Source organism: Eulemur rufifrons, chromosome 7, assembly GCF_041146395.1.
Source record: "Eulemur rufifrons isolate Redbay chromosome 7, OSU_ERuf_1, whole genome shotgun sequence".
Lineage (NCBI taxonomy): Eukaryota > Metazoa > Chordata > Mammalia > Primates > Lemuridae > Eulemur > Eulemur rufifrons.
The window spans coordinates 273,550,878-273,574,960 of NC_090989.1; the positions used below are offsets into that span (position 1 = coordinate 273,550,878).

Sequence of the window (24,083 nt, forward strand, 5' to 3'; positions counted from 1 at the left end):
CGGGCAAAGAGTGAGACTCTGTCTCAAAAAAAAAAAAAAAAAAAGAAAGAAAGAAAAGAAAAGAAAATGTTATCCACACTTCAGCTATGCCAGTCTGCTTATTAGCAAACTACTTATATATGAATGCACTGATTTCCACATATAGGACATGCATACATTCTACCAGCGTTTTAATTTTTTTTTTAAAAAACATTCTATTAGTCTAGAAATCTGTTCTCAAAAGTGTGTTATTCTTTGCTAAGTCATGAAATAACAGTCATCAAACTCTATTGACCTGAATATCTTACTAGTTTCTGTTAATTATAATTAACAGCATTGTTTTATGCTATATCTTTGCTACCAGTTGGTACATTGTCATTTCTAATTTGATTAATGTTTTAGAATATTAGTCTAGAACAGACCAAGTTGAAGAAAAAAATCATTTTATTTTGAATGAAAATAAATTTAATATTAACTTATAAATAATGGGCTGGGCATGGTGGCTCACACCTGTAATCCTAGCACTTTGGGAGGCCTAGGCAGGAGGATTGCTTGAGGCTAGGAATTTGAGACCAGCCTAAGCAACAGCGGGGCAGACAAAAACTTTAAAAAATAATTAGCTGGGTGTGGTGGCACAGGTCTGTAGTCCCAGCTACTCGGGAGGCTAATGTGGGAGGATGGCTTGAGCCTAGGAATTTGAGGTTATAGTGAGCTATGATGATACCACTGCACTCTAGCCCAGCAACAGAGTAAGACTCTGTCTCAAAATAAGAAAAGAAAATTATATTATAAATAATCATAGGAAATCTTTGGCCTACAGCTTGGATCTGAACCCAGGATTTTTGCTGACTCATAAAGCAAGAACCAAGAGGCAATTTTCTTTTTATGGCTGCTTTTATAAAATGTAATATAGATTTAACAATCTTTTTCTTTAAGGGACAAGGTCTTGTTCTGTTGCCCAGGCTGGAACACAAGCGTGTACCACTATGTCTTGCTAATTTTTTTATTTTTTTGTATGGATGAGAATCTCTCTATTTTGCCCAGGTTGGTCTCAAACTCCTGGCCTCAAATGATCCTCCAGCCTCCACCTCCCAACGTGCTGGGATTATAGGTGTGAGCCACTGCGCCCAGATGGCTTTAACAATCTTTGACAGAAATATCCAGAAAGGTCATAAGACAGGATGGGCTATGCATCAAGTTAGTACTTTATCTCTATAAAATATGTTGAAATACTCTCTATTTAAAAGAGCAACAAAAAAATAAAAAAATAGAAAAAGAGGATTTTGAAGAGTTTCAGTGTTTCTGAACTTTAGATTAGAATAAAAAAATAACTAAGTAGTGCCAGTTTATTTTTTAAAACTAACATGAAAATATTGCTAAAAACTTCAATGATGCATATGGCTAAAAGTGCAGGTTTTGTATTCATCTGCTTGGGTTCAAGTCCTGGTTTTGCACCTCATTATATTAGCTGCAAAATCTTGAACGAATGATTTTTTTTATAAATGAGGATATTAATAATTACTATCTCAAAAGTGTGCTGTGCAAGTAAAATTTTTTAAATGTAAAGTGTTCAACACAAAACTTGGCCCACAGCTGACATTTATAGTGTGTAATTGTTATCATAATCATTATTACTATGGAATGCTATAAAGTAAAATATTATTAAAACATCATGATTAGAAATAGGCAGCTTTTTTTCCTATATTTGCATGGCTTAAAAAAATTTTTTTTTGTTATATAACATCAAAACGATTTTTTTGGTGATATTTATGTCTTCCTTCACTGATAATGATCTGTTTCTGTAATTTCAGGAGCTGATTCATATGCAGGAGTTCGATATATTACAGAAGCCCTCATTAAAAAACTTAGTAAACAGGACAATTTGGCTTTGATAAAATCTCTGAATCTTTCACTTTCTAAAGATGGTGGCAAGAAATTTAGGGTAGGTTACCAACAATTTCTGAGTTATATTGTTTTTAATTTTTCTGCACTCTAAAATTGCAAAAAAAAACCTCACAAAGATTAGGATCCTAATGTCATCTAATTTGTAGCAGACCTTTCATTGTTTACAGCGAAAGTTCTAAATCAGAAATTTTACATTTCCAAATTTATAGCTTTCTATTGCCCAATATTCTATACATTATTGACTCTCTGTAAGGAGAGTCAATATAGCTTGCAGGCCAGATTGGGCCTGCTACCTATTTTTAGAAACAAATTTTATTGGAACATAGCTACACTCATTTGTTTACGTATTGTCTATGGCTATAGTAGCAGAGCTTAGTTGTTGCCACAGACACTATATGGCCACAAAGCCAAAAATATTTACTATCTGGCTTTTTACAGAAAACATTTGCTAATCCCTGCTCTAAAATGTTTATTACTTTATTCATAAACTATACAACATGAACACATTGTGATATACAACTTAATTTCTTTAACTGCAAAAAATAAAACTTTGATTCCTACCACATGTTATTCACAAAGATTAATTACAGAGGGGTAAAGGGCCAAATGAAAACAAAGCAAAACAAAAAACCAACCCAAAAAAATGCTATAGAAGTATTAGGAAAGAATATATGAGAATATTTTTAACATATGAGAAAGACCCTCCTAAACAAACGCTAGCCCTAATACCACAAAGAAAAATATTGACAAATTTAGCTTACATAAAGATTTAAAAGCATTTAATGAAATATATCTTTTAAAAAGTTAAAAGAAAAGCAACAAACTTGCAGATATTTGCAACATATGTAACAACATACACACAATATAAAGATTTCCTATAATTCAGTAAGAGAGAGAAAGACAACTCAATGGAAAATGTGCAAAGGATATGAACAGGCAAGTTCAAAAAGTACTTTGAATGACCAATGTTAACGTGAAAATGTGTTCAATTCATTAATGTCAAAGAAATGTCAGATAAAACTGTTAACTAAAAAAAAAAATTAATGAAGTTTATACTTTGGAAACAGGAGAGCTTTATTTCTCATAAAGGGTAGCAACTTTTGGGGCGGCCATTCCAACAGATTGGAAAGCAGTCCCAGACGGAAGCCAGGCACATGTGCTTCAAAGAAGAGACAAAGGGAAGAGGATTTTATACTGAGTGGGGTGATCAAATATACGTATTCAACAAGCTATAGGAGGAATCATGAATATTTATGAAGGGAAAGCATGTGCATGTAATTGTGCTTTCTCTCTCCCATCCTATCATGGCTGGGAACTCAGTTTTCAGGTATTTCCTGGGTCCTCTTGGCCAAGAGGGGTCCATTCGGTTAGCAGAGAGTTTAGGATTTTATTTTTAGTTCACAAAACAATAGTTTGATGCCGTTTTCCATCTTTTATGTCTAATGGACAAGAATTGAAAAGATTATTTCAGTATTCAAAAAGATGTGGGAAATGGGCATTCTCATATGTTTTTAGTGGACATATAAATTGGTACAGCATTTTAGGAAGATGATTTGGTAGTATTTATCAAAATTTCAAATGTGCTTATTCTTTGATTCAACAATTGAGTTTATATTCACTGATCCAGCAATTCTACTCCTGATGTCTATCCCACTGTTATTATTTGCAAATGCATACAAAAATGTCAATAGAGCAATATTTATTAAGCATTATTTAAATAGAAAAATTAGAAATAACTGAAGTTTAATAATAGGGAATTGGATAAATTATGGTGCCATGAAATACTATGAAGTTTTTTTTAAAAAAATGAGTTAGAATTCTATGTGTTAATGTGGAAAAATGTCTATATAGTACATTCAGTGAAAAAAACAAATTTTAAAACATTTTATTTAATATGATCTCAAACTATTTTTAAATATTCTGTTTTTCTATATGTGTATATATGGACATAAATGAATAGAAGATTCTGTATGTATATATACCAGCCTCTTAACAATGGTTACCTTTGAACAATGAGATTTGGGTGGGGAGGGGTGATTATGGGGACTTGATGAAGAGAGCGTTTTATGTTTTGTTTGAAATTTTTGCTAGAATATATTCAAGTTTTCTGTGATTAAAAAAAAAAGGAAACATGCTGGAGTTTAAAAGTTTCAAAAATGAAACATTAACTTACTAAATAGTTACTGTGTGCTTATTATATGCCAGGCATTATGTTAAACTGTGGGGGTAGATACAAAGGTAAATATCTCTGATCTCTGGGAATTTAGGGCATAGTGTGAAGAGTGCCTAGAGTTAAGAGGAGAAATAGTGAGGGAGAGTCAGAGAGAGTGCATGGAATAGGCCAGCTCAGTGCAAAGGCCTGAAGGAGCTACTGGGACAGGAGAAGATCCGAAAGTATGATAAATGGAGGCCAAAGGATGATATAAAATGCTACAGAATAATCAAATAAGAAGGAAAATTAGGAGTCATTTGGATTTGACAGTTAAAGAATCTTTCCTTCTGTTTCTTGGACCCACCAAGTTCATCCTTTTAGGGCCTGTATGATTTTTTTCCCTGAGCCTGGTATTTTCTGCCCCCGGATGTTCACACAGCTGGCTTGTTGTTAAGGTCTCAGCTCCGTGTACTTCCTTTATGAGGCCTTCTCTTACCACCCAATCACAGTTAGTTACCCTGTCCTCAGTCGTGCTCTCTCATTCTTTCAGTCAACAAATGCTTATTTTAGTCACTCATTATGTGCCAGGCAGTAGTGCTATAGCATTGAACACAACAGACAAATCTGCCCTTTTGGTACCTTGCATTTTGTCACAAAATGTTTTATTTTCTTGTTAATACTGTTCACTGTCTGAAAAGCATATTTGCTTATTTATTTGTTTGTTTGTTGTCTGTCTCCTTGAATGAGAACAATAACCTTAGTTTCTTTATTCACTATTTCATTTCCAGTACCTAGAACAGCTCCTGGCTCATAATCCATGTTTGATAAATATTTGTGGAATGGATGAATGAATGGTAATCTTGGAGAAAACATTTTAATATATTGATGTGGTAGAAGATGTATTACCTTACAAATATAGGTGGAACATTCCTAATCCAAAAATCGAAAATCTGAAGTGCTCCAAAATCCAAAACTTTTTGAACAGCGACATGACGCTCAAAGGAAATACTCACCGGAGCATTTCAGATTTTCGATTTTTGAATTTGGGATGCTCAACTGGTAAGCATAATGCAATCATTCCAAAATCTAAAAAAATCCAAAATTTGAAATACTTCTGGTCCCAAGTATTTCAAATCAGTGAATCTCAGCTTGTAAAATAGGAATGAATGGAAGGTAGAACAAGCAAATGTAGACAACTCTTTAGACCATTGTTGGCAAATAAGGAAGATCAAACGATGGCCTGAGAGGAAACAAGTTTAGTGCAAGGTGATTTATATGAAAGAAATTTGAACATATTAAATGTAAAGTCTATGCAACAGGGAGAAATTGTCTAGTTCACTGTAATATCCCCAAATTGTCTAGTTCATTGCCTGGTGCCATACCTCGTATGTAATAAGTGCATAATGAATACTAGTTGGAAAATGACTACTTTTAAACTTGAAAGGAGAGAAAAAACCAAACCTGCCAACATCTTGATCTTGGACTTCAAACCAACAGAACTGTGAGAAAATAAATTTCTGTTCTTTAAACCACACACACACACACACACACACACACACACAACAACTTGAGGGGAAGATGCAGGAGAAAGAGATTGAATATGCAAGGGCGTTGAGGAGGAAGTCAATGCGATTGTGCAAGAGTATACATACCTAATTTAACTTAAAAAAGAAGAAAGCTATCTTAGGCTGGTGTTTTTGCTGCTGTAACAGAATATCACAGACTGGGCAATTTATAAAGAAAAAAGATTTCTTTGGCTCACAGTTCTGGAAGCTGGGAAGTCCAGGATCAAGGGGCTCCATCCAGTGAGGGCCTCCTTGCTGTGTCATAACATGGTAGAAGGCATCACATGGTAAGGCAAGAGAAAAAGAGAGAGAGAGAGAGAGAGAGAGAGAACACGCACAAGAGCACGTGGGACAGAAAAAGGGGGCTGAACTCCCATGACAGCTGTTAGGCCCTCATGACCTAATTACCTCTCTAAAACCTCTTATACACAGTTATATAATCTGTTGTGGGATTAGTTAAAAAAAAACAAAAAACAAAAAAACACTGTTACAGAGGCAATTAAATTTCAACATGAGTTTTGGAGAGGACATTAAAACCGTAGCATTACCTCTTGGAAGAAAGGAGAAGAGAGAGTCATAGAAAAGTTGAGGCAGGGGGAAAGGGTGTTGGGGAATTCTTGTTGGATAGTCTTGAGCTTCTTAGGATGTAGGAAGTGTTGTAGTCCACTGGGGGGCAAGGAGAGTTTGGTGGCTTGAAGAGAGTTGCTATTCCTGGTCAAGAAGAGCTGCACCAAGGGATTGTCAAATAAACAGTAAGGTTTATTATTTTCTGTTGACTGATTAAAGCAGCCCCTGACGCATGTACTTAAATATTGTGCTTTATGTCAAGGCATCTGTTGTGTAAAGTATTTATTCATTTGTTTCCAATTAGTATATCGAGAATTTGGAAAAATGTATTAAACTTGAAGTACTAAATCTCAGCTATAATCTAATAGGGAAGATTGAGAAGATGGACAAACTGTTAAAATTACGTGAACTCAATTTATCTTATAACAAAATCAGGTAAGTAAATACTTCTTTATGTGGCATCGCAGCGTCTTCTTTCTTAGAACAGTAGATGAATGCTACTCACATTCCTGAAAGAATCCTTTGAAACAGTGGGTATTTTGATCTTTATTCATTGATAATTTAGTCCTTCACATATGTAACTGTCTTTATGTTTTGGTGTTACTAAAGTACAGAATAATATCTTATCTAGCATTATCAAAGAAGGAGACACATTTTTTGAGCACCAAATTTTATCTTAATTTTATTTTTAACAGGAAGTTTCCCCCGATATTGTCTATGATTCATTGCCTTATTACAAAGAATGTTAACATGAAACAGAATATGCCATTTTGATTCCAAGGATATTTTAACACATTTTGATCCTGTGGCTTTATCCTGATATTCTTTGCTCATTGCTACAAAAATTATACTCTCAGTCTTGTTTCCAGTTCCTAATAAATATTATTGTGAGAAATAAACATAATAAAACTGACAGTGGCTAAAAGTGCATATAGAAAACTTGATATAGACAAAATAATGCAAGAATCAAATCTTGAAAAATCTTAATATCTGCATGTTTTCCCCCTGGTGAACATGATGGCCAAGAAAATAAAACAAAATAACTAACAATAGGAGAAGTTCTAATAAGACAAAAATGAAATGGAAAAAAACTGATTAATGAATCAAACTCTTAATATAAAATTTGTATAAAAAAGAATTCATCGTGATGAAAATAATTTCAGCAAAATAAAAATGAACATAGAGAAGCTTAGAAATGTTTGCCCAGTATAGAGAGAACTCGCTTGGAAGTATTTGCACAATATAGAAAATTGACCAAGGAATTAAATTGGAAGTAATTTGGGAAAAATTTTATCAATCAAAATTCATCAATATGAGTGATAAATTTTTTGTTAATTTAAATATTCTGATTAAAATACTTATATTCATAAACAGTATTTTTCTGGGGGCTCTCCTATCCTGCTACTATAGCTAATCTCTTTGTGATGACTTCAGGGAATAATTAAGGATATCTTCTCTTAGGCAGGACTATAGCACATAACACAGTGTGCTGTTGAATTTTCCAGCTCTCCCCTGGCTACCTTCTAGTGCTTTTCACAGTAGTCAGTGAGATTGCCATGTGTCGACACATCTTCTGTGTTATGCAGTCTTGAGTCTGACAGTAAGATGGGTAGAATTCCTGGGCATGATAATGTAGGGTTGACAGTTTAGCTGTTCTGGTAGATTTAATTTTAGCTACTTTGTTCTCATTTAAGAAAAAAGTTGATAAATTACAATTATGTAAAGAATTCCACATGGAAACAAAGCTGTTTATTCTAAAAATACAGTGGAAGGAATCTATCATTGCATTTACTAAATTTAATTTTATTTTTTTGTTTTCAGCAAAATTGAAGGCATAGAAAATTTGTGTAATCTGCAAAAGCTAAACCTTGCAGGAAATGAAATTGAGCATATTCCAGTATGGTTAGGGAAGAAGTTAAAATCTTTGCGAGTCCTCAATCTGAAAGGCAACAAGATATCATCGGTAAGTTACTCAGAATAACAAGAATTTTTTCATATTTTTGAGTGTGTTGAAAAATAAAAGATTCAAAATCTAAGTTTTGTAAAAATGGCACTTCTTCTTTTATCATGTCATTGGCGCTTTGACCAAATAACAAATTCAGATATAACCCAGGATTCTCTAGAATAATTAAATATAGGCAGTCCTCATTTTGCATGGGTTCCACAGTAACTAAGAACTGATCTCTTAGCATTTTTATATTTATCATTTCATTTGAGCCCTGTAACATTCTTGTTAAGGAGGTAGTACAGGGATTACTTTTATAATGCTGTGAGTTAGATAGTATCATCTTATTCCATTTTACAAGTAAAGTCTCAGAGAGGTTAAATCCCTTACCTAAAGTCACAGCTTGTACCAGAATCCAGATCACTGAATGCCTAGAATAGAGTTCTTTTTTTTCTAACAATATTACCTTGTAGTAAAGTTTTCAAATTTATGAATTAATCTTGATTATGATGTTAGATGTTACAGGAGGCTGATTACTAGCTTTTTACAGTAGAACAACTTTGTTATCACGGTTCACATAACTGGATAATGATGTATATTTTTCTCTAGAGTATAATTTATGATTTTCTTATGGTGTTTATTTATAATTAGGTGTTCAATAAGCATTTTATTAGTAAAAACATTAATTTAAATTTGTATTAAAATGGGAAAAATCATGCTATAATTTATAGAACATCAGTTATAGAATAGAAAATGAAAGATGTGATTTCAAGTATGGGCCTAGACTTGCCTTCCATGTCCTTGGAGAATTCCATAATCCCTCTAAAACTCACTATTTAAATTGGAGAAAGTTAATTCCTATACTGCCTCCTTTACAGGGGTATTATGTGGCTTAGATGAAATGATAAATATGAAATTGCTTTAAAAACTTTAAAACACCAAATAACTCTAAGGCTGTATTCCTTAAACCTTCACCAGTGGAGGCCAGTAACATTTATTTAACATTGTATTATTAACAATATCTATGCTTTTTTTTTTTTTAATTTCATCTTATTGTTATGGGGGATACAGAATTGCAGGTTACATACGTTGCCCATGTACCGCCTTTCCCCCCAAATCAGAGCTCCAGGCGTGTCTGTTCCCCAGGTAGTGCACGTTGCACCCATCATGTAGGTATATTATCCCTCCCTTCCCCACCCCCCCCTTCCCGAGTCAGCACCTTCAAGCGTTACCATTCCCCAAACGGTGCGCAATGCACTCATTGTGTAGGCATACACCCATCCCCTCCCCCACCCCCCACCTCAGTCTGATATCCGATTGGTGTCGTTCCCAGATGTGTATTTAGGTGATGATCAGGGAAACCAATTTTCTGGTGAGTACATGTGATGCTTGTTTTTCCATTCTTGGGATACTTCACTTAATATAATGGGTTCCAACTCTCTCCAGGAGAACCATAGAGATGGCGTATCTTCATTATTTCTTATAGCTGAGTAATATTCCATGGTATACATATACCACAGCTTACTAATCCAGTCATGTATTGATGGGCATTTGGGTTGTTTCCACATCTTTGCTATTGTGAATTGTGCTGCTATAAACATTCGGGTACATGTTCTATGCTTTTTTATTTCATCTTCATAAAGATCTGGTAAGGTGACTCTCTTCCATTTCACAGTGACAGCCCAAGAGCCTCAGAGACCAAGCCTTATACTATGTTGTACAGGATCACCTTGGAGCTCTTGAAGCTTATGGGATAATGGGAAAAGGTAGCCATGAATCTAAAGTTTGCTACAAATATTTCTCAAAGTACTTAATCTTTAGGTACTACTCGGTATCAGCTGAGTAATAGGAAAATCATTCAATAAATAAATATTCATTTCAAATTTTGTATGATGTTCTCAACCTAGTTTATATTTGACATTGACATAATTAAGAGTGATGCATCATTTGGGAATAACACCAATTGGGTATCGGACAGAGGTGGGGGCTGGGGGGAAGGGATGGGTGTACACCTACTTGATGAGTGCGATGTGCACTGCCTGGGGAATGGACACACTTGAAGCTCAGACTCGGGGGGATGGGGAGGCATGGGCAATATATATAACCTGAACTTTTATACTCCCATAATGAGCTAAAATAAAAAACAAAAAAAAAGAGTGATGTGTATTCACTTAGGAGAGAAGTTTTATTTGTACTAGTTATTTGGAATTCTGTTTCTAAACCTTTTAAAATCCCTCTTTGAATAGCATAAGAATCTGACTTTAAAAATGTGAGTATCTCTACATATCCTTATGTTTTTTAACTATCAATTATAACTCAGTTATCTGAAGATTTATCAAAATCTTTTTTATAGCCATTCATTTTTTAATTTATTCAGTCAATCAGTATGATGAAAAAACAATAAGTTTAGAGTTACACAAACTTGATTTCAAGTCCTGTTTTATTCACTTCCAGGGTCTGAGCTTTGGGGAAGTCACCTAACTTTTTTGATCCTCAGTTTCTTCATCTGTAAAATTAAGATGATACTTACATCCTAGGTTGTTGTGAGGAGTCACACATGAAATGGTATATGGAAAGTGTATACTACTACCCTGATACACTATAAATACTCATATACTCCCTTTCTGTCCCTCCCCTCACACCACTACTTTTGGGTGATTGGTTTCATGAATAGATTCCTTGCCATATTAAGAGAAATTTTCTTAACTGATTACTTCCTTTAGGTATGTTTATGATTTTTAAACTATACTAATACTAATGTTTTATCATTTCAGCTACAAGATGTAAGCAAGTTGAAACCGCTTCAAGATTTGACTTCTCTGATCCTAATTGAAAATCCAATTGTGACCCTTCCTCATTATCTCCAGTTTACCATTTTCCACCTCCGTTCACTGGAAAGTTTGGAAGGTCAGCCAGTAACCACTCAAGATAGACAGGAGGCTTTTGAGAGATTCAGTTTAGGTAAGATGACATTTAAACTAAATTTGGATAAGGGAAGAATTTGTTTTCAGGAGTTATCTAAAAAAATGTATTATCAACTTTATAATGCTATTAAAATGTACATGGAAAATGGCACTTTAAAATCAATTCATTCAACAAGTATTTATTGAGCATGTACTGGGCACCAGGCGCTGTACTTGGTACTATGGATACACTAAGGAGCAACACTTACGGTGCTGGCCTTCATGCAACTTATGTTTTAGTTGAGAAGACAGACAAAAAGCAAATGAACTCAGGTAAAGTAACTGAGGGGAACCCTCTTTGTGGTATAAAGGAATGGCTGAGGAAGAGACATTTAAGCTGAAGACAAAGGGAAGAAAGGGTTAGCCATTTGAAGAATGGCATTCAGGAAGGGGGAAAAGCTTGTTCTTTGAGGTTAGAAAGACCCTAGTGAGTTCAAGGAACTGAAAGAAGATCGGAAGGATTGGAGGATAGCTCAAGAAAAAGTTTAGAGAGATGGGAAGGTGTGAAATGGCACAGGACCTTGCGGTTTGGATTTTATTCCATGTGCAATGGAAAGCCACTGACAAATTTTAAGCAGAGATGGGACATGGGATCTAGTTTATATATGAAGAAGATAATTTTTGATGCGTGGTGGAGAATGATTTGGAGCAGGACAAAATGGAGAGGAAGGGAGGCTAGTGCAGTAATGTAGGCTAGAGTCTATGCCATACCACCCTGAACATCTCCAATTTCTTCTGATTTTGGAAACTAAGCAGGGGTGGGTCTGGTTAGTACTTGGATGGGAGTAATCCAGGCTAGAAATGTGGCTGGGGGTCTGTATTTAAGTGTTGCATGTGGATATGAAAAATAGATGGATCAATTTTGAAGGTAGAATTAGCAGCACTTTCTAACGGATTGGCTCATTCTCAGCCTTCTGGTTTGAGTAAGTGACTATAAAAATGGGTGCATTCAGAGTTTTGTTTAGGACATACTGAGTTTGAAATGTCTGTGAGGCAACCAAGTAGGTGTCAAGTAGAGAGTCAGAAATGTGAATCTGGAGTTTGAAGAAATCTGGACTAGAGATATAAATTGGGGAGTCATCAGCATAAAAATGATATATATTTCCATGCAAACCAGCTCATTCAGGTGGGGGTTGGGATGAGAAGGAAGAGCAGCCAGTTAAGGAAACTGAGAACAATAGGCCAGCAAAGTAGGAGAAAATCAGGAAATAGTGGGTTACAAAAGCCCAGAGGTTTCAAGAGAGGAAGTGGTCAACCATGTTGAATGTTGCTGAGACATGAAGTGAGATGATCAGAGAAGTGCTTTAGGTTGGCAACATGTGATGATGATCTTGACAGGAGCAGTTAAGGAGTGGTAGGGACAAAAGCTAGATTATAATGGGTTGAAGAGTAAATGAGAGGGAGACATTTGCCTGAAGATATGAAATTTCCTCGCACAATTTCTCTTCCTGAGTACTTAATAAATGAATTTTTTAAGAAAGTCTAAAAGTTAAAAAAATTAAAAATTCACCAATAGCTTCTGGACCAGGAAATGGGCAGAAACAATGAATGCAGTAAACCTCAAAACCAATAATCAAAGAAACAAACAGAATGTTCAAGATCAGAATGAAAAAAGAAGTCATGGCTCAATTCTTTTGGTCCTTGAGGAGACAAGAGAATAAGATTAGAGAAAGAGGAAAAATCATCTCTTAGTAGGAGGGACACTTTCTCCATCAGAAAGGAGAGAAGACATGTGCGCATGTGGTACTTTTGTTGCTTTGGTGGTGGAAAAACAAGGGAGTTCCCACTGATGGGGTCATTTTCTCAATGAAATGTGAGGTCATCAGCTGAGAGAAAAAATAGAAAAAGATGTACAGGAGATTTGAGGAGAAAGAGAAAGACATGAAATAGCCATTTTAGAGTGTTGGGAAATGAGCCTGTATGTTCAACCATTTGAAATTGATGTTAGTCTGTTTTGACCTACAAAAATGGCAGTTTCATATGGTTTGATCCAACACTTGAGAAATGTGGCAAATTTCTAATAGTTTGGAATTCCCCCTAACTCAACATTTGTTATTCTGAAGTTTATGTTTTGGAACCATTAAAAATATAAATAATGCAAAGGAAAGTCATCATATAAATATTCTATTAGGGGAAGTGCTTAAACTACTTATGGTTCATTCATGACTTCAAATGTTAATTAGAAACCTTTAATGTTAGGATCCTGTGGTGAGCCAGATAAATTCAGTTTCTGCTTTTGTGAAGCTTTAGTGGTGAAGGCAGAGAGCAAAGCTATTTGATCACATTTTACAACTCCCTGTGTGATAAGGGCTATAGCAGAAGTTCAGGGTGGCAGGGGAGCATCCCTGAGAAGCATCTAACCTCAGGGTCAGGGCAGGCGTCTCAAAATATTGTTTAAAACTTAAGATCTGGAGGATATAAAATAAAATAGCACAGTAGGAGATATAGAGGAAGACAGTTCCAGGCAAAAGGTGTGAATAAAAGCCTGGAGGTGAAAAGAGGCATCACAAATCTGAAGAACTGGAATCATTTTAGGAAAGCTGCAGTTGAGTATGCTTAAAGATGAGGCTGAAGAGGGGAGTCTTCTCAGCTCTTGGTGTAAACTTTCTGGATCTTATCCTAAGAAGAAGCCTTTGAAAGGTTTTAAGATAATGTAGTGTTTTACAAACATGTTTGCAGTATCCTTTAAATGTAATTACTGCTATCAAATAAAATAGTGCATGTTTTTTAAAGGGGACCCGGGGAAAAAACTTCATTTATCAACACACTAATTGGATTAAATACTTGGGAGTAAAGTATTATTTTTTTTAAATGTAATCCAAATGTTAATAATGCCTTCTTGCTTTTTAATATAAATCAATTTCAAGTTCAAAATAGTCTTTTCTCCCAAAACCATGATGGATAATTTTGAAATTAGAACTGTGTTAACATTATTCTTAGACTTTTTAGCTATTGTTTTAAGAAATATTCTTGCCTTTTTTCAAGTAGGAAATATAATGATAAACTATTAAATTTTTATTTTCAGAAGAGGTAGAAAGACTGGAAAGAGACTTGGAAAAGAAGACAATGGAAACTGAAGAGCTTAAAAGCAAACAAACAAAGTTCCTTGAGGAAATTCAACATCAAGATAAACTGAACAAATCATTAAAAGAGGAGGCCATGTTACAGAAACAGAGCTGTAAGGAGCTACAGAGTGACCTAAACACAAAAAATGAATTGGTAAGTTCATATTTGCCACTGTTTTTGGCTGTATTCTCTTAAGACAGAGAATGCTTTGCCCTTCAGTCTAAAAATACAACTTCCTGACCAAAGAATGGGGAAGATGTGGTTTAACAGTAATATGTGCAAAGGACTTTATGAATTGTAGTTAACTGTGTACTCTGTGATAAGGCTTCCTGAAAGACTAATGCTGTTTTGGGCTGTATTATGTGAAGTATGGTATTCAGAACAAAAGGGGAAGGTGACACTCCACTATGAGGAGTTGATGAGACTGCCCCTAGATGTTTGTATTTTTTTAAACAACAACATTGTAGGTGAGATCGTACATTGGCAAAACTTTTAGAAGGCAATTTGGCGAAATTATCCAAATTTTAAATGGATATACTTGATATCTCAGAGATTCCATTTCTAATAATATATTCTACAGAAATGGTAGCAAGAATATGTAAAGATTTTGCATATATATGCATATGTATATATATGATAGGTATACACACACGCACATATATAAGGATATTTACTACAACATTGTTCATATTAGCAAAAATTGCAGATAACTAAAATGTTCCTCAGTGGACTTTTATGTGGTAGAATAGAGTGTTGCTGTTAATAAAATGAGCTAGAGCTGTATGTCATGACATGGAAGGATGTCTAACACATTTCACTATGTGAAAAAAAGCAAGTTGCAAAACAGTATATCAAGTATGATGCTATATCTAAAAATACTTAGTAGTATGTTTAGGGAAAAATGGCAGAATATATACCAATCTCTTATTTCTAAGGAGTGAAACTATAGAACACTTTCAAATTGCCCTTTATGCATATCTATAATATTTAAATTTTGTATAATTTGGCTTTATGGTTGAAGTAAGAAAAAATATATTCAAACAGAAAGATTTAGACAAACTAGATAGTGTATGTTTAGAAGGTGACTGACCCAGAGGCTTCAAACCTCTTAAGACCATGTTATAGAGGAATGGACAAAAGAACAGGGGATAAGAGGAGACCCAATGAGCTATGAGAATTGCTCTCAGAAATTCAAAGGAGTATTTCATGGAAGAAGGACTAGAGTTATATACTAAGGTCCCATGAGATAAAAATAAGCCCTGGTAAATGGAATTATGGTAAAACACATTTTCATTTAGTAATAAAATAGAAATTTCTAATAGCTGTCCTGAGATAAAATGTGGTACCTCTGGATTGTGTTTGCTGTCACTGAAACAGGCAGAGGCTGGATGACTGTATGCTCAGGGTTTTGGGGAAAGATCAAGAATATTAGACAGGGAAATGGACTAAATGACCTTAAAAGGTTTTTTGGCCAGAGAATCTGATTCTGTAAACTTAGCTATTTTCCCTGAAGGAAAAAATAAATATTGATATCCTCTTTTATTTTGACAATTCCTTATTCCGATATAATTTAGAGAATTGTACTTGTCATATAACTAATAGAATCCTAGATACATTTATCCTTTATTGCATTTCCCTTTCAAGACTGGCATTCTTGCTTAATTATTGGTTTTGTTAACAAGAAGAATTCTGCCTAATCACTTACTTTTTTTTAACAAGGAGAAAAGAATGTTCCCTCCTTTGTGTGGGGAAGGGAATTGTTACTTGAAATATGATTCTTAACTACCTCCTTCTTGAATGTCTCTTTGCTTGAGAAAAAAGGTAATTTGTAACAGGGGGACATGATGGAAAGACAGGACAGCTTCCCCAGCAATGTTATTTGAATGTTCAGAGTATTTGTGGGTTCTTTCATGTGCCTTTTATTTGAAGATAGTTTTTAAATATCTCAGCTGCATTCTAAAGGCATATATTGACGATGTTAATCAGATGATTATTAGTGGTTTTAGATTATACATACTTCTATTGCTGTCCATTCCATAATAAAGTAGAATAGATTGCCAGGTGTGGTAGTATGTACCTGTAGTCCCAGTTACTTGGGAGTGAGGCATGAGGATTGCTTGAGCTTGAAGACAAGCCTGGGCAATATAGTGAGATCCCATCTCTAAAAAAGAAATAAAATTTAGGCCGGGCGCGGTGGCTCACGCCTGTAATCCTAGCACTCTGGGAGGCCGAGGCGGGTGGATCGCTCAAGGTCAGGAGTTCGAGACCAGCCTGAGCAAGAGCGAGACCCCGTCTCTACTAAAATAGAAAGAAATTATATGGACAACTAAAATATATATAGAAAAAATTAGCCGGGCATGGTGGTGCGTGCCTGTAGTCCCAGCTACTCGGGAGGCTGAGGCAGGAGGATCGCTTGAGCCCAGGAGTTTGAGGTTGCTGTGAGCTAGGCTGACGCCATGGCACTCACTCTAGCCTGGGCAACAAAGTGAGACTCTGTCTCAAAAAAAAAAAAAAAAAAGAAAGAAAATTTAAAAAAAAAAAAGTGGAATGGATGGATGAGTAATGAAACCAGTAAAGAATTACATGGCAATCCAATCAATTTTATTTAAACAGTGAACTTTGTGTGCCATCGCATAACATTTGTGTTTAAAATACAAAAATAAAAAATAATACTTACTGTGGTATCATGTGACATTTGTAAACATTTAATAAATTTTCCTGAGTTACAGTTCTTTTTTGGAACATAAAATCTATCTTTTATTACTAAAATAAAAGAACTTTATAATTTCTGTATGCTGACTCCCTGGTGCATGTTAGTCAACCCATTGAAAACCTTGGCAAATGTTGTATCTTAAGACTTTGCACTATCCCAAAATTATGGATTGTTATGATTGCATAGTTTTCTCTTTTGCTTATTTATAATGTTGATATGTTTCTGCTATGAATAAATGTTTTGTAAATTGTCAACAGTTTTTACTTTTTTTCTGTAACTGTTTTTGTTAGAAGTCAGATTGTATTCTTCTCTGTGTCATTATGTTATTTTTATCATTAACCACTTAAAACATGTATATATACAAAATTTATGTATGTTTATTATAATGAATTTAGATAATACAAATATATACAGTAGAAATGAAAGTCCACCCCATTCCCCAGCTGTTTTTTATGCTACCACACCTGGCAAACTATTCTACTTTATTATGGAATGAATAGCAATAGAAGTATGTATACTGAAAAACCACTAATAATCATCTGATTATTAACATCATATCTTCCTACAGTAAGTTGTCAGTAAAGAACAACTTATGTTATTACAGCTTAACTTTCTAGAGTTCTGCAGGTGACAATATCTGTTTGCTTCTTTCTCCTTTTAGCCTTTCTCTTGGTTTCTTGCAGGCCCTTTTCTGGCTGATTCTTTATTCTTCCCTAAAGGTAGTTCTTTCAGGGCTGAACAGCACACTATGCTTTTTATGGTTTGCATGATAACTTGTATTAATATGCTTGCTTATATTTTAAGTTTTAAAACTGGCTTGCCTCCTTGAGAAATGTGCTTGTGTGTATGTGTGTATTATTTTCTTAATGAGCAAATTTGAATCTGGAGGAAAGAATTTGTAGTATTTTTATGATTGGTGAATATGTTACATGCAGTCAACTCTTGATTATCCACAGCTAATACTGCAACTAGCCTACTTTCCAGTTCATTTGACTCCTATTTTGCTTTCATTTACGCATTTCTTCAATAGACATTTATTGAGTGCTTACTATATGCTAAGCTTAGGGCTATAAAAGACACAATAGTACTTTGGAATGCATAGACTATTATTATTTGCCTACAGAGACCAATCTATGGATTCTCCATGATACCAGTTACATTTGCCTTTTGTTTTCCTCTATTGTCAATGAGCTTTGAGGAGAGAAGCCTAAGATTAATTGACGCTTGGTTGTGAGTTGCTTTTTTGAGACTCAGGGACTTATGAGCATTCAATGAAAAATATCAATGTGGGTAATGCGCTGGACACCCTGCAACAGGACATGGGAGGTGGCATGGTACGATAGGCAGAGTGTTATATCTGAAATCAGGAGTCTTGGAATTGAACTCTGCATCGTCCACTACCAGCTATACAGCTGGGCAAGTTATTTAACTTCTCTGTGCAGTTTTTATCATCTCACAGGGTGGTTGTGAAAATTCAGTGAAATAGCATATGTAAAATGCTTAGCACAGTGTCTAGCACACAGTGAGTACTCGGCTCAATGTTACCTGTTATCCAGGCTACCATTATTTCCAATTTGATGGATAATCAGGAGGTGATTGTAAAGTAAATCATGCACGACTTTTATTTCCTGGGCCTTGTAAAATGTTCATGTTTGTTTATGTATTATTCTCTTCAGCTTGCATTTTTATATTAATGAAAATTTTCTGCATGTTTGTTGCCTGGTCTCTACTGTCAGACACTGGCAAAAAAAAAAAAAGATAAAAAAATCACTTAGTGGACCTTTGAAATGAACTCAAAGGAATGGCTAAGTAGAAAGGGGGCTAGTATTCTTAGTTAGTTAATAAAATATTTAGCCTCTGCCATTAATCTAATGTGTATCTTTTGACAAGTCAGTTCACCAATCGGAGATTTAATGTCTTTTTTAATAAATTCATAGAATTAGATTGGATGATTTTTTTGTCTTCTCCCAGCTCCAAAAATTTCTAAGGATGACTAAAAAGTTACAATTGTAATAGAATTACTTTATTAAAAATTTAATATTACATATTTGGATCTGATTGGCCTTATTCACGTTCCTTACCCTCTATTACAAAGAATAATGTTCTGAACACTTAAAACTGAGATGCCATTAGCCACAAATACCACAGCAACAACAGTACGACAGTTAAAACCAACTTCTTATTTTCCTCCTCCTCATTCTTTCTCATTCCTCGGTAATGTCAATTATCATTTTCCCCCCATGATTTGAAGCTATCATTAAAATAGAAGAAAAAGTCCAATAAATTAGTGCTAATTATTGAAAAATCAGGAAGCAGGTACTTAGTAGCCAGTTACAGAAAAATAATTGATGCAGGGTTATTTTCATGTTTAGATAAAACAAATTTAAATGACCTTTAAAGTCTTTATTCATTGTGTCCCGAAACAGCATGTAAACTTCAAAGGTCTTTTATGTGATCCCGTATGATAATTTTGTATTTCATTTTTTATAGTACTTTAGAATTAAGATAAAGTGTCCTGAATGTTGTGTGCTTTGCTGTGGAGTTTTGAAAATATAATTTTTAGTTATGACGAGAACTTGCCATATCATTACACCTTTATACTAATTACTGATATGTTGTCTGATATATACTGGGCTACTAGCTAAAACAGAAAACCATGGAACTAACACGAGCATGTCAGAAGCAGTATGAGCTGGAACAGGAATTGGCCTTTCATAAAATTGATGCTAAATTTGAGCCACTAAATTATTATCCATCAGAGGTAAGTTATTTTAACTTTTTAGTAATCCAAAATTAAAGCCAGACTGGGTTGGGCTGGGGGAGGACAGGTGCTAGGGACATGTAAAGGATTTTATCAATAACTACTCCACTTTCTTGTTTGAGGGAAGTAAACTGCATTTTGGTTGAATCTGTGAAATATTTGGCTCAGGGAGTTAGAAAAACATCTTAAACAGGTAAAAAGCACCAAGAGAATTTTGCCCACAGACATATCTATAACTAAAAGCAGCACTTACCTTGCTTGAGAGTATGGGTTAATCAGGTCCCTTAAATCCAAACTTCCAGAAAAAGTGCTTTAGTACCATCTCCCTACATGGTTTGTTCAGTAACCACTGGGTTCAGTATTAGGCAACCATTATTGGTACAAATGCTATAAATACCACTGCAACAGGGGAACTGCCTAATTTCTAAGACCCAATGACTCTAACCAATATCATGTATTATTTAATTTTTTTTAATTTAATTGTTAAAATTTATCAGACTGAGATTTTACTTATATCAGCCAAGAAACCAAAATAAAACATCCAGATTTCTAATTTGAAAGATTAAGCAAAACTAAAAATCACGGAACTGTAGGCAGTTCTTTAATCAGTCAATCCAAACTTTCACTCTTCAGTAGTAGGAAGAAGAATACTTTTGAGACCATTTTTAGTTCTAATTTTTTTTGGTATATTAAGAATATGACAAAAATATATATATTTTTGAACTTCTAGCCATACAGGATTAATATAAACAGACAATTCTGTGATATGTTTATAACTAATAAAATGAATAATGTCATTTGACTGCTTAGAAGTTACTTGTTACATCATAAATCCATTAATTTTATTTTGCTTTTAGTATGGTGACTTTGATAACACCCCAGATGAGAGCCCTTATATTGGCAAATCGAGATACAAGAGAAATATGTTTGCCACGGAGAGTTACATTATTGATAATGCCCAGGCAGTACAGATCAAGAAGATGCAGCCAGATGAAGGGGAACAACTTAGACATGAGCATGTGAACTTGAGAGCCCATGCACCACTGGACATACAACTGGAAGACAAAGAAAAAAAAATAAGTGCAGGTTTTTAAAAGTTATTTTAAATTCTTTAAAAATATAAAAAGATTGAATATGTAGGCCAGTTTTGGTTTATAACTCTTTTAATTAAACATGCTGATGGTATTTATTATATTGCTGTTTACATAAAAAGTCTAAAACGGAAGCATTGATTCATTGAGCAGACTATTTTTTAATGATTCCTGTTATGGTTGAGAATGGGGTTTTTGACAGTAATTTGATAGCAACTTGTCCAGGGAATCCAAGAATGCGTAAATCTCCTCCTGCCAACAGGCATTGGAACTATACACTCAAAGCCATAATTGGTAATAATTTAAGCAAGTGAAGAACCATTTTATTGATTACTATGCATGTAGCCAAAACCTAAAGCAGTGCTTTGTATAAGCTGGAACAGAGCACTCTCCTAGGCTTGGGCTTAAGGCTAACCTCTGACTCTTTCTGATACCCTACATTCCACCTCCCCATCCCTCCCCCCCAACCCCACAGTTTAATTCAAGGGATCTTACTACCTTCTGGCAAGCCACATAGAGAAAGAAGTCAAGCCACATAGAGGAAGAAGTCAAGCCAAGAGGGCACTTTAGAGTCTCTGCCACTGACAAACTGTGAATCCACTTACTCACTCAGCTGTGTAGATACAGAAGAAAGAGAAGGCTGACCTGAGTTCGTGCATCCCACTAGTAATCATGGCCCATTGTGGGGCTCTAACCAATCAGATTAGCAGCTTATCTTCCCTTGATTGGTAGCTAAATGGAAGGCATGGAAGACCAGTAAAGGTTGACTTGATAAGAGGAGAGAAGAGACTGAGTTCTCTGTGTCTACATATACTATATGCAAGGCTCTGGAGGGGGAAAGCAAAAGTAAATCAGATATATGTGCAGACTAACTTCAAGGGGCTGGCTAATAGTTTTCTAGGAGGGTGGGAGGGAGAGACAAATCTGAAATTTGAGATAGAAAGTAATTGATTTGAGATCACCTCCCTCTGGGAGAGACGGCTCAGTAGTGAATTTCTTCATAGTGAGTCCTATCATAAAACATTTGCCTCTAACACAAGGTTTTGTGTTTTTTTTTTCAAATACTCTGAATCTAATTATAACTTAGTGACTTATAAAATGGATATTTGTAAAATCCTTATTCTCTCAAAAGGGTTCACTAGTGTTGGAAATGTCAAATAAAGCTCCCTTTATGTTAAGAATTTTACAGATAAAAGAATCAAATATAGTTCTATAGCATATCATGAAATAATTTATTCTAGAGATTAACTAATAAAGATGATTTTTAAATTTCTCTGATCTATAATGACAAATTAATTGAGGAAGAAGTTATTGTAAAAAAAGAAAATCTCATAGAATTTTCAGAATTCTAGGTTTTCCTTGTGTATGTATATGTGAGCATGGTTTTTAAATTTTCAGCACAAACTCGACTATCAGAACTACATGATGAAATAGAAAAGGCAGAACAACAAATTTTAAGAGCTACGGAAGAATTTAAACAACTGGAAGAAGCTATACAACTAAAAAAAGTATGTAAAAGCAAAACAGCAATGCTAAGAGGAAATGAAAAATTAAATATGTTTTTCCCTTTATAACAATATAAAACAGTTTTAAAATCAGTGCTGCCTAATTAATTATGAAATAATAAATTTCAGAGTCAAATATGGTTCTACTTTTCCCCGTTAAATTTTCCTTCCATTCATGCTGATATCCAATTAGAATTTCATAAAGTATATAGAAATAAATTACTTAAAATTTATGTTAAAAGGTATCTTTATTTAGTCTACTATATTATGAAAATGGCTACTTACCCAGGGAAGTTGCTTCCTGATATATCTCTTCTAATTTAATTAAGCACCCTCCACCTTTAAGATCCTGGGACCTAGATTAAGAACCAAAAGACATCTCTGCTACAGCATGAACCTTATGAAACACAAGAAGTAAAAACAAACAAAAAAGATACAAAATATGGTATACAAAAAGATTGAGGTAACATACTCTCAGAATTTATCAACGTGTGTCATGAAGTAAGCAGCTCAAACCCATGGTGTGCTTATATAAGGAGAAAATTCAAAAACGAAAGTATTTTGACATTTTAAAGTATATAAAAAGTTTTAGTTATTTACAACTTTTAAAAATTAGTATTTCAAAATTATGATGGTAACTACATTCATACCATGGTAAGGTAGAAAAAGAATGTGAAGTCCAAATTGTAGATTCTTTTAAAAGACACACTGTATTGTTATTTTCAAATTATATAGTAACAAAAATTGATTCAAGTGTATTAGAAGTTTATTATATGCCTGTCACTGACTAATGAGTAATGAACAAAACAGACATGTGTCCCTCTCTCATGGACAGACTTGTAGGGGAAATATACAATAAACAAGCAAAAAGGTAAAAAAGGAAGATATAGTTAAATAACATCAGAGGGGAGGGGGTAAAAAAAAAATAACATCAGTGTTATATGAAAAAATAGAAAATTAGAAAAAGATAATAAAGGATATAATTTAGACTGTGGGGATCCACTAAGGCCTCTCTGAGGAGGTGACATTTAGGCTGAGACACAAAGGATGAGAAGGAGCCAATGAGGCAGAATTGGGGGAAAGAATATTACAGGCAGAGGTGACAGGTGTGCAAAGGCCTTCAGACTAAAGATTTCTCTGCAGAGAGGAAGATGAAGTTAAAGAGGCATGAGGTTAAAGATCATGCCAGACTTCACAGGCCATTTTTAGAAGTTTGAATTTTATTTTGCATGCAATGGGAAACCTTTGAAGAGCTTTAGGTAGTTGAGTGGCTGATCTTATTTGTCACTTTAGTTACTGCATGAGAGTGAAATGGGGTGAGGGAGATGGAAAGAATGGAGATGTGTGCACTGTCAGAATGCTGTTGTTCAGTGCTAGCAAGAGATGGTAATGGCTCACACCAACCAGGAAGGTGTGGTGGATGTGGAGAGAAAGCCAACTGATTCTAGAGAAAATTAGGCAGTAGAACTGACAAGACTTAAACCAGGTGCAATGGCTCACGACTGTATTCCCAGCTACTCAGGAGGCTGAGGTGGGAGAATCGATTGAGGCCAGGAGTTTCAGACCAGCCTGGACAACATAGTGAGACCCTCATCTCAAAAAAAAAAAAACAAAAAAACCAGAACTGACAGGACTTAAAGATGGAATGAAAGTAGGACAGGAGGTAGAGGGAGCTATCAAGATGGTTTAATAATTAAATAAGAATGTTTTATAATAGCACTGGCCAAAGCTTTACATAGATTGATAGATGTAAATAATAGTCATAATTTTAAAATAAATGGATGCTGCCAAAATATACTTGGAAAAATATTTATTTATTTATTTATTTATTTTTGGAGACAGAGTCTTGTTCTTTTTCCCCGGGCTAGAGT

General features: G+C 34.7%; 1 protein-coding gene across 2 annotated transcripts in view; it reads left to right on the forward strand.

Annotated features, from left to right (window-relative positions):
• CNTRL (centriolin) overlaps positions 1–24,083 on the forward strand; it is an 83,967-nt gene that overhangs the window by 13,440 nt on the left and 46,444 nt on the right. For both annotated transcript variants that reach the window (XM_069476729.1, XM_069476726.1), the window contains 8 exons: positions 1,791–1,921; positions 6,473–6,603; positions 7,990–8,131; positions 10,888–11,074; positions 14,102–14,295; positions 19,497–19,616; positions 20,474–20,702; positions 22,106–22,215. In XM_069476729.1, coding sequence (XP_069332830.1) covers positions 1,791–1,921; positions 6,473–6,603; positions 7,990–8,131; positions 10,888–11,074; positions 14,102–14,295; positions 19,497–19,616; positions 20,474–20,702; positions 22,106–22,215 — 1,244 coding nt within the window. The remainder of the gene's footprint in view (positions 1–1,790; positions 1,922–6,472; positions 6,604–7,989; positions 8,132–10,887; positions 11,075–14,101; positions 14,296–19,496; positions 19,617–20,473; positions 20,703–22,105; positions 22,216–24,083) is intronic.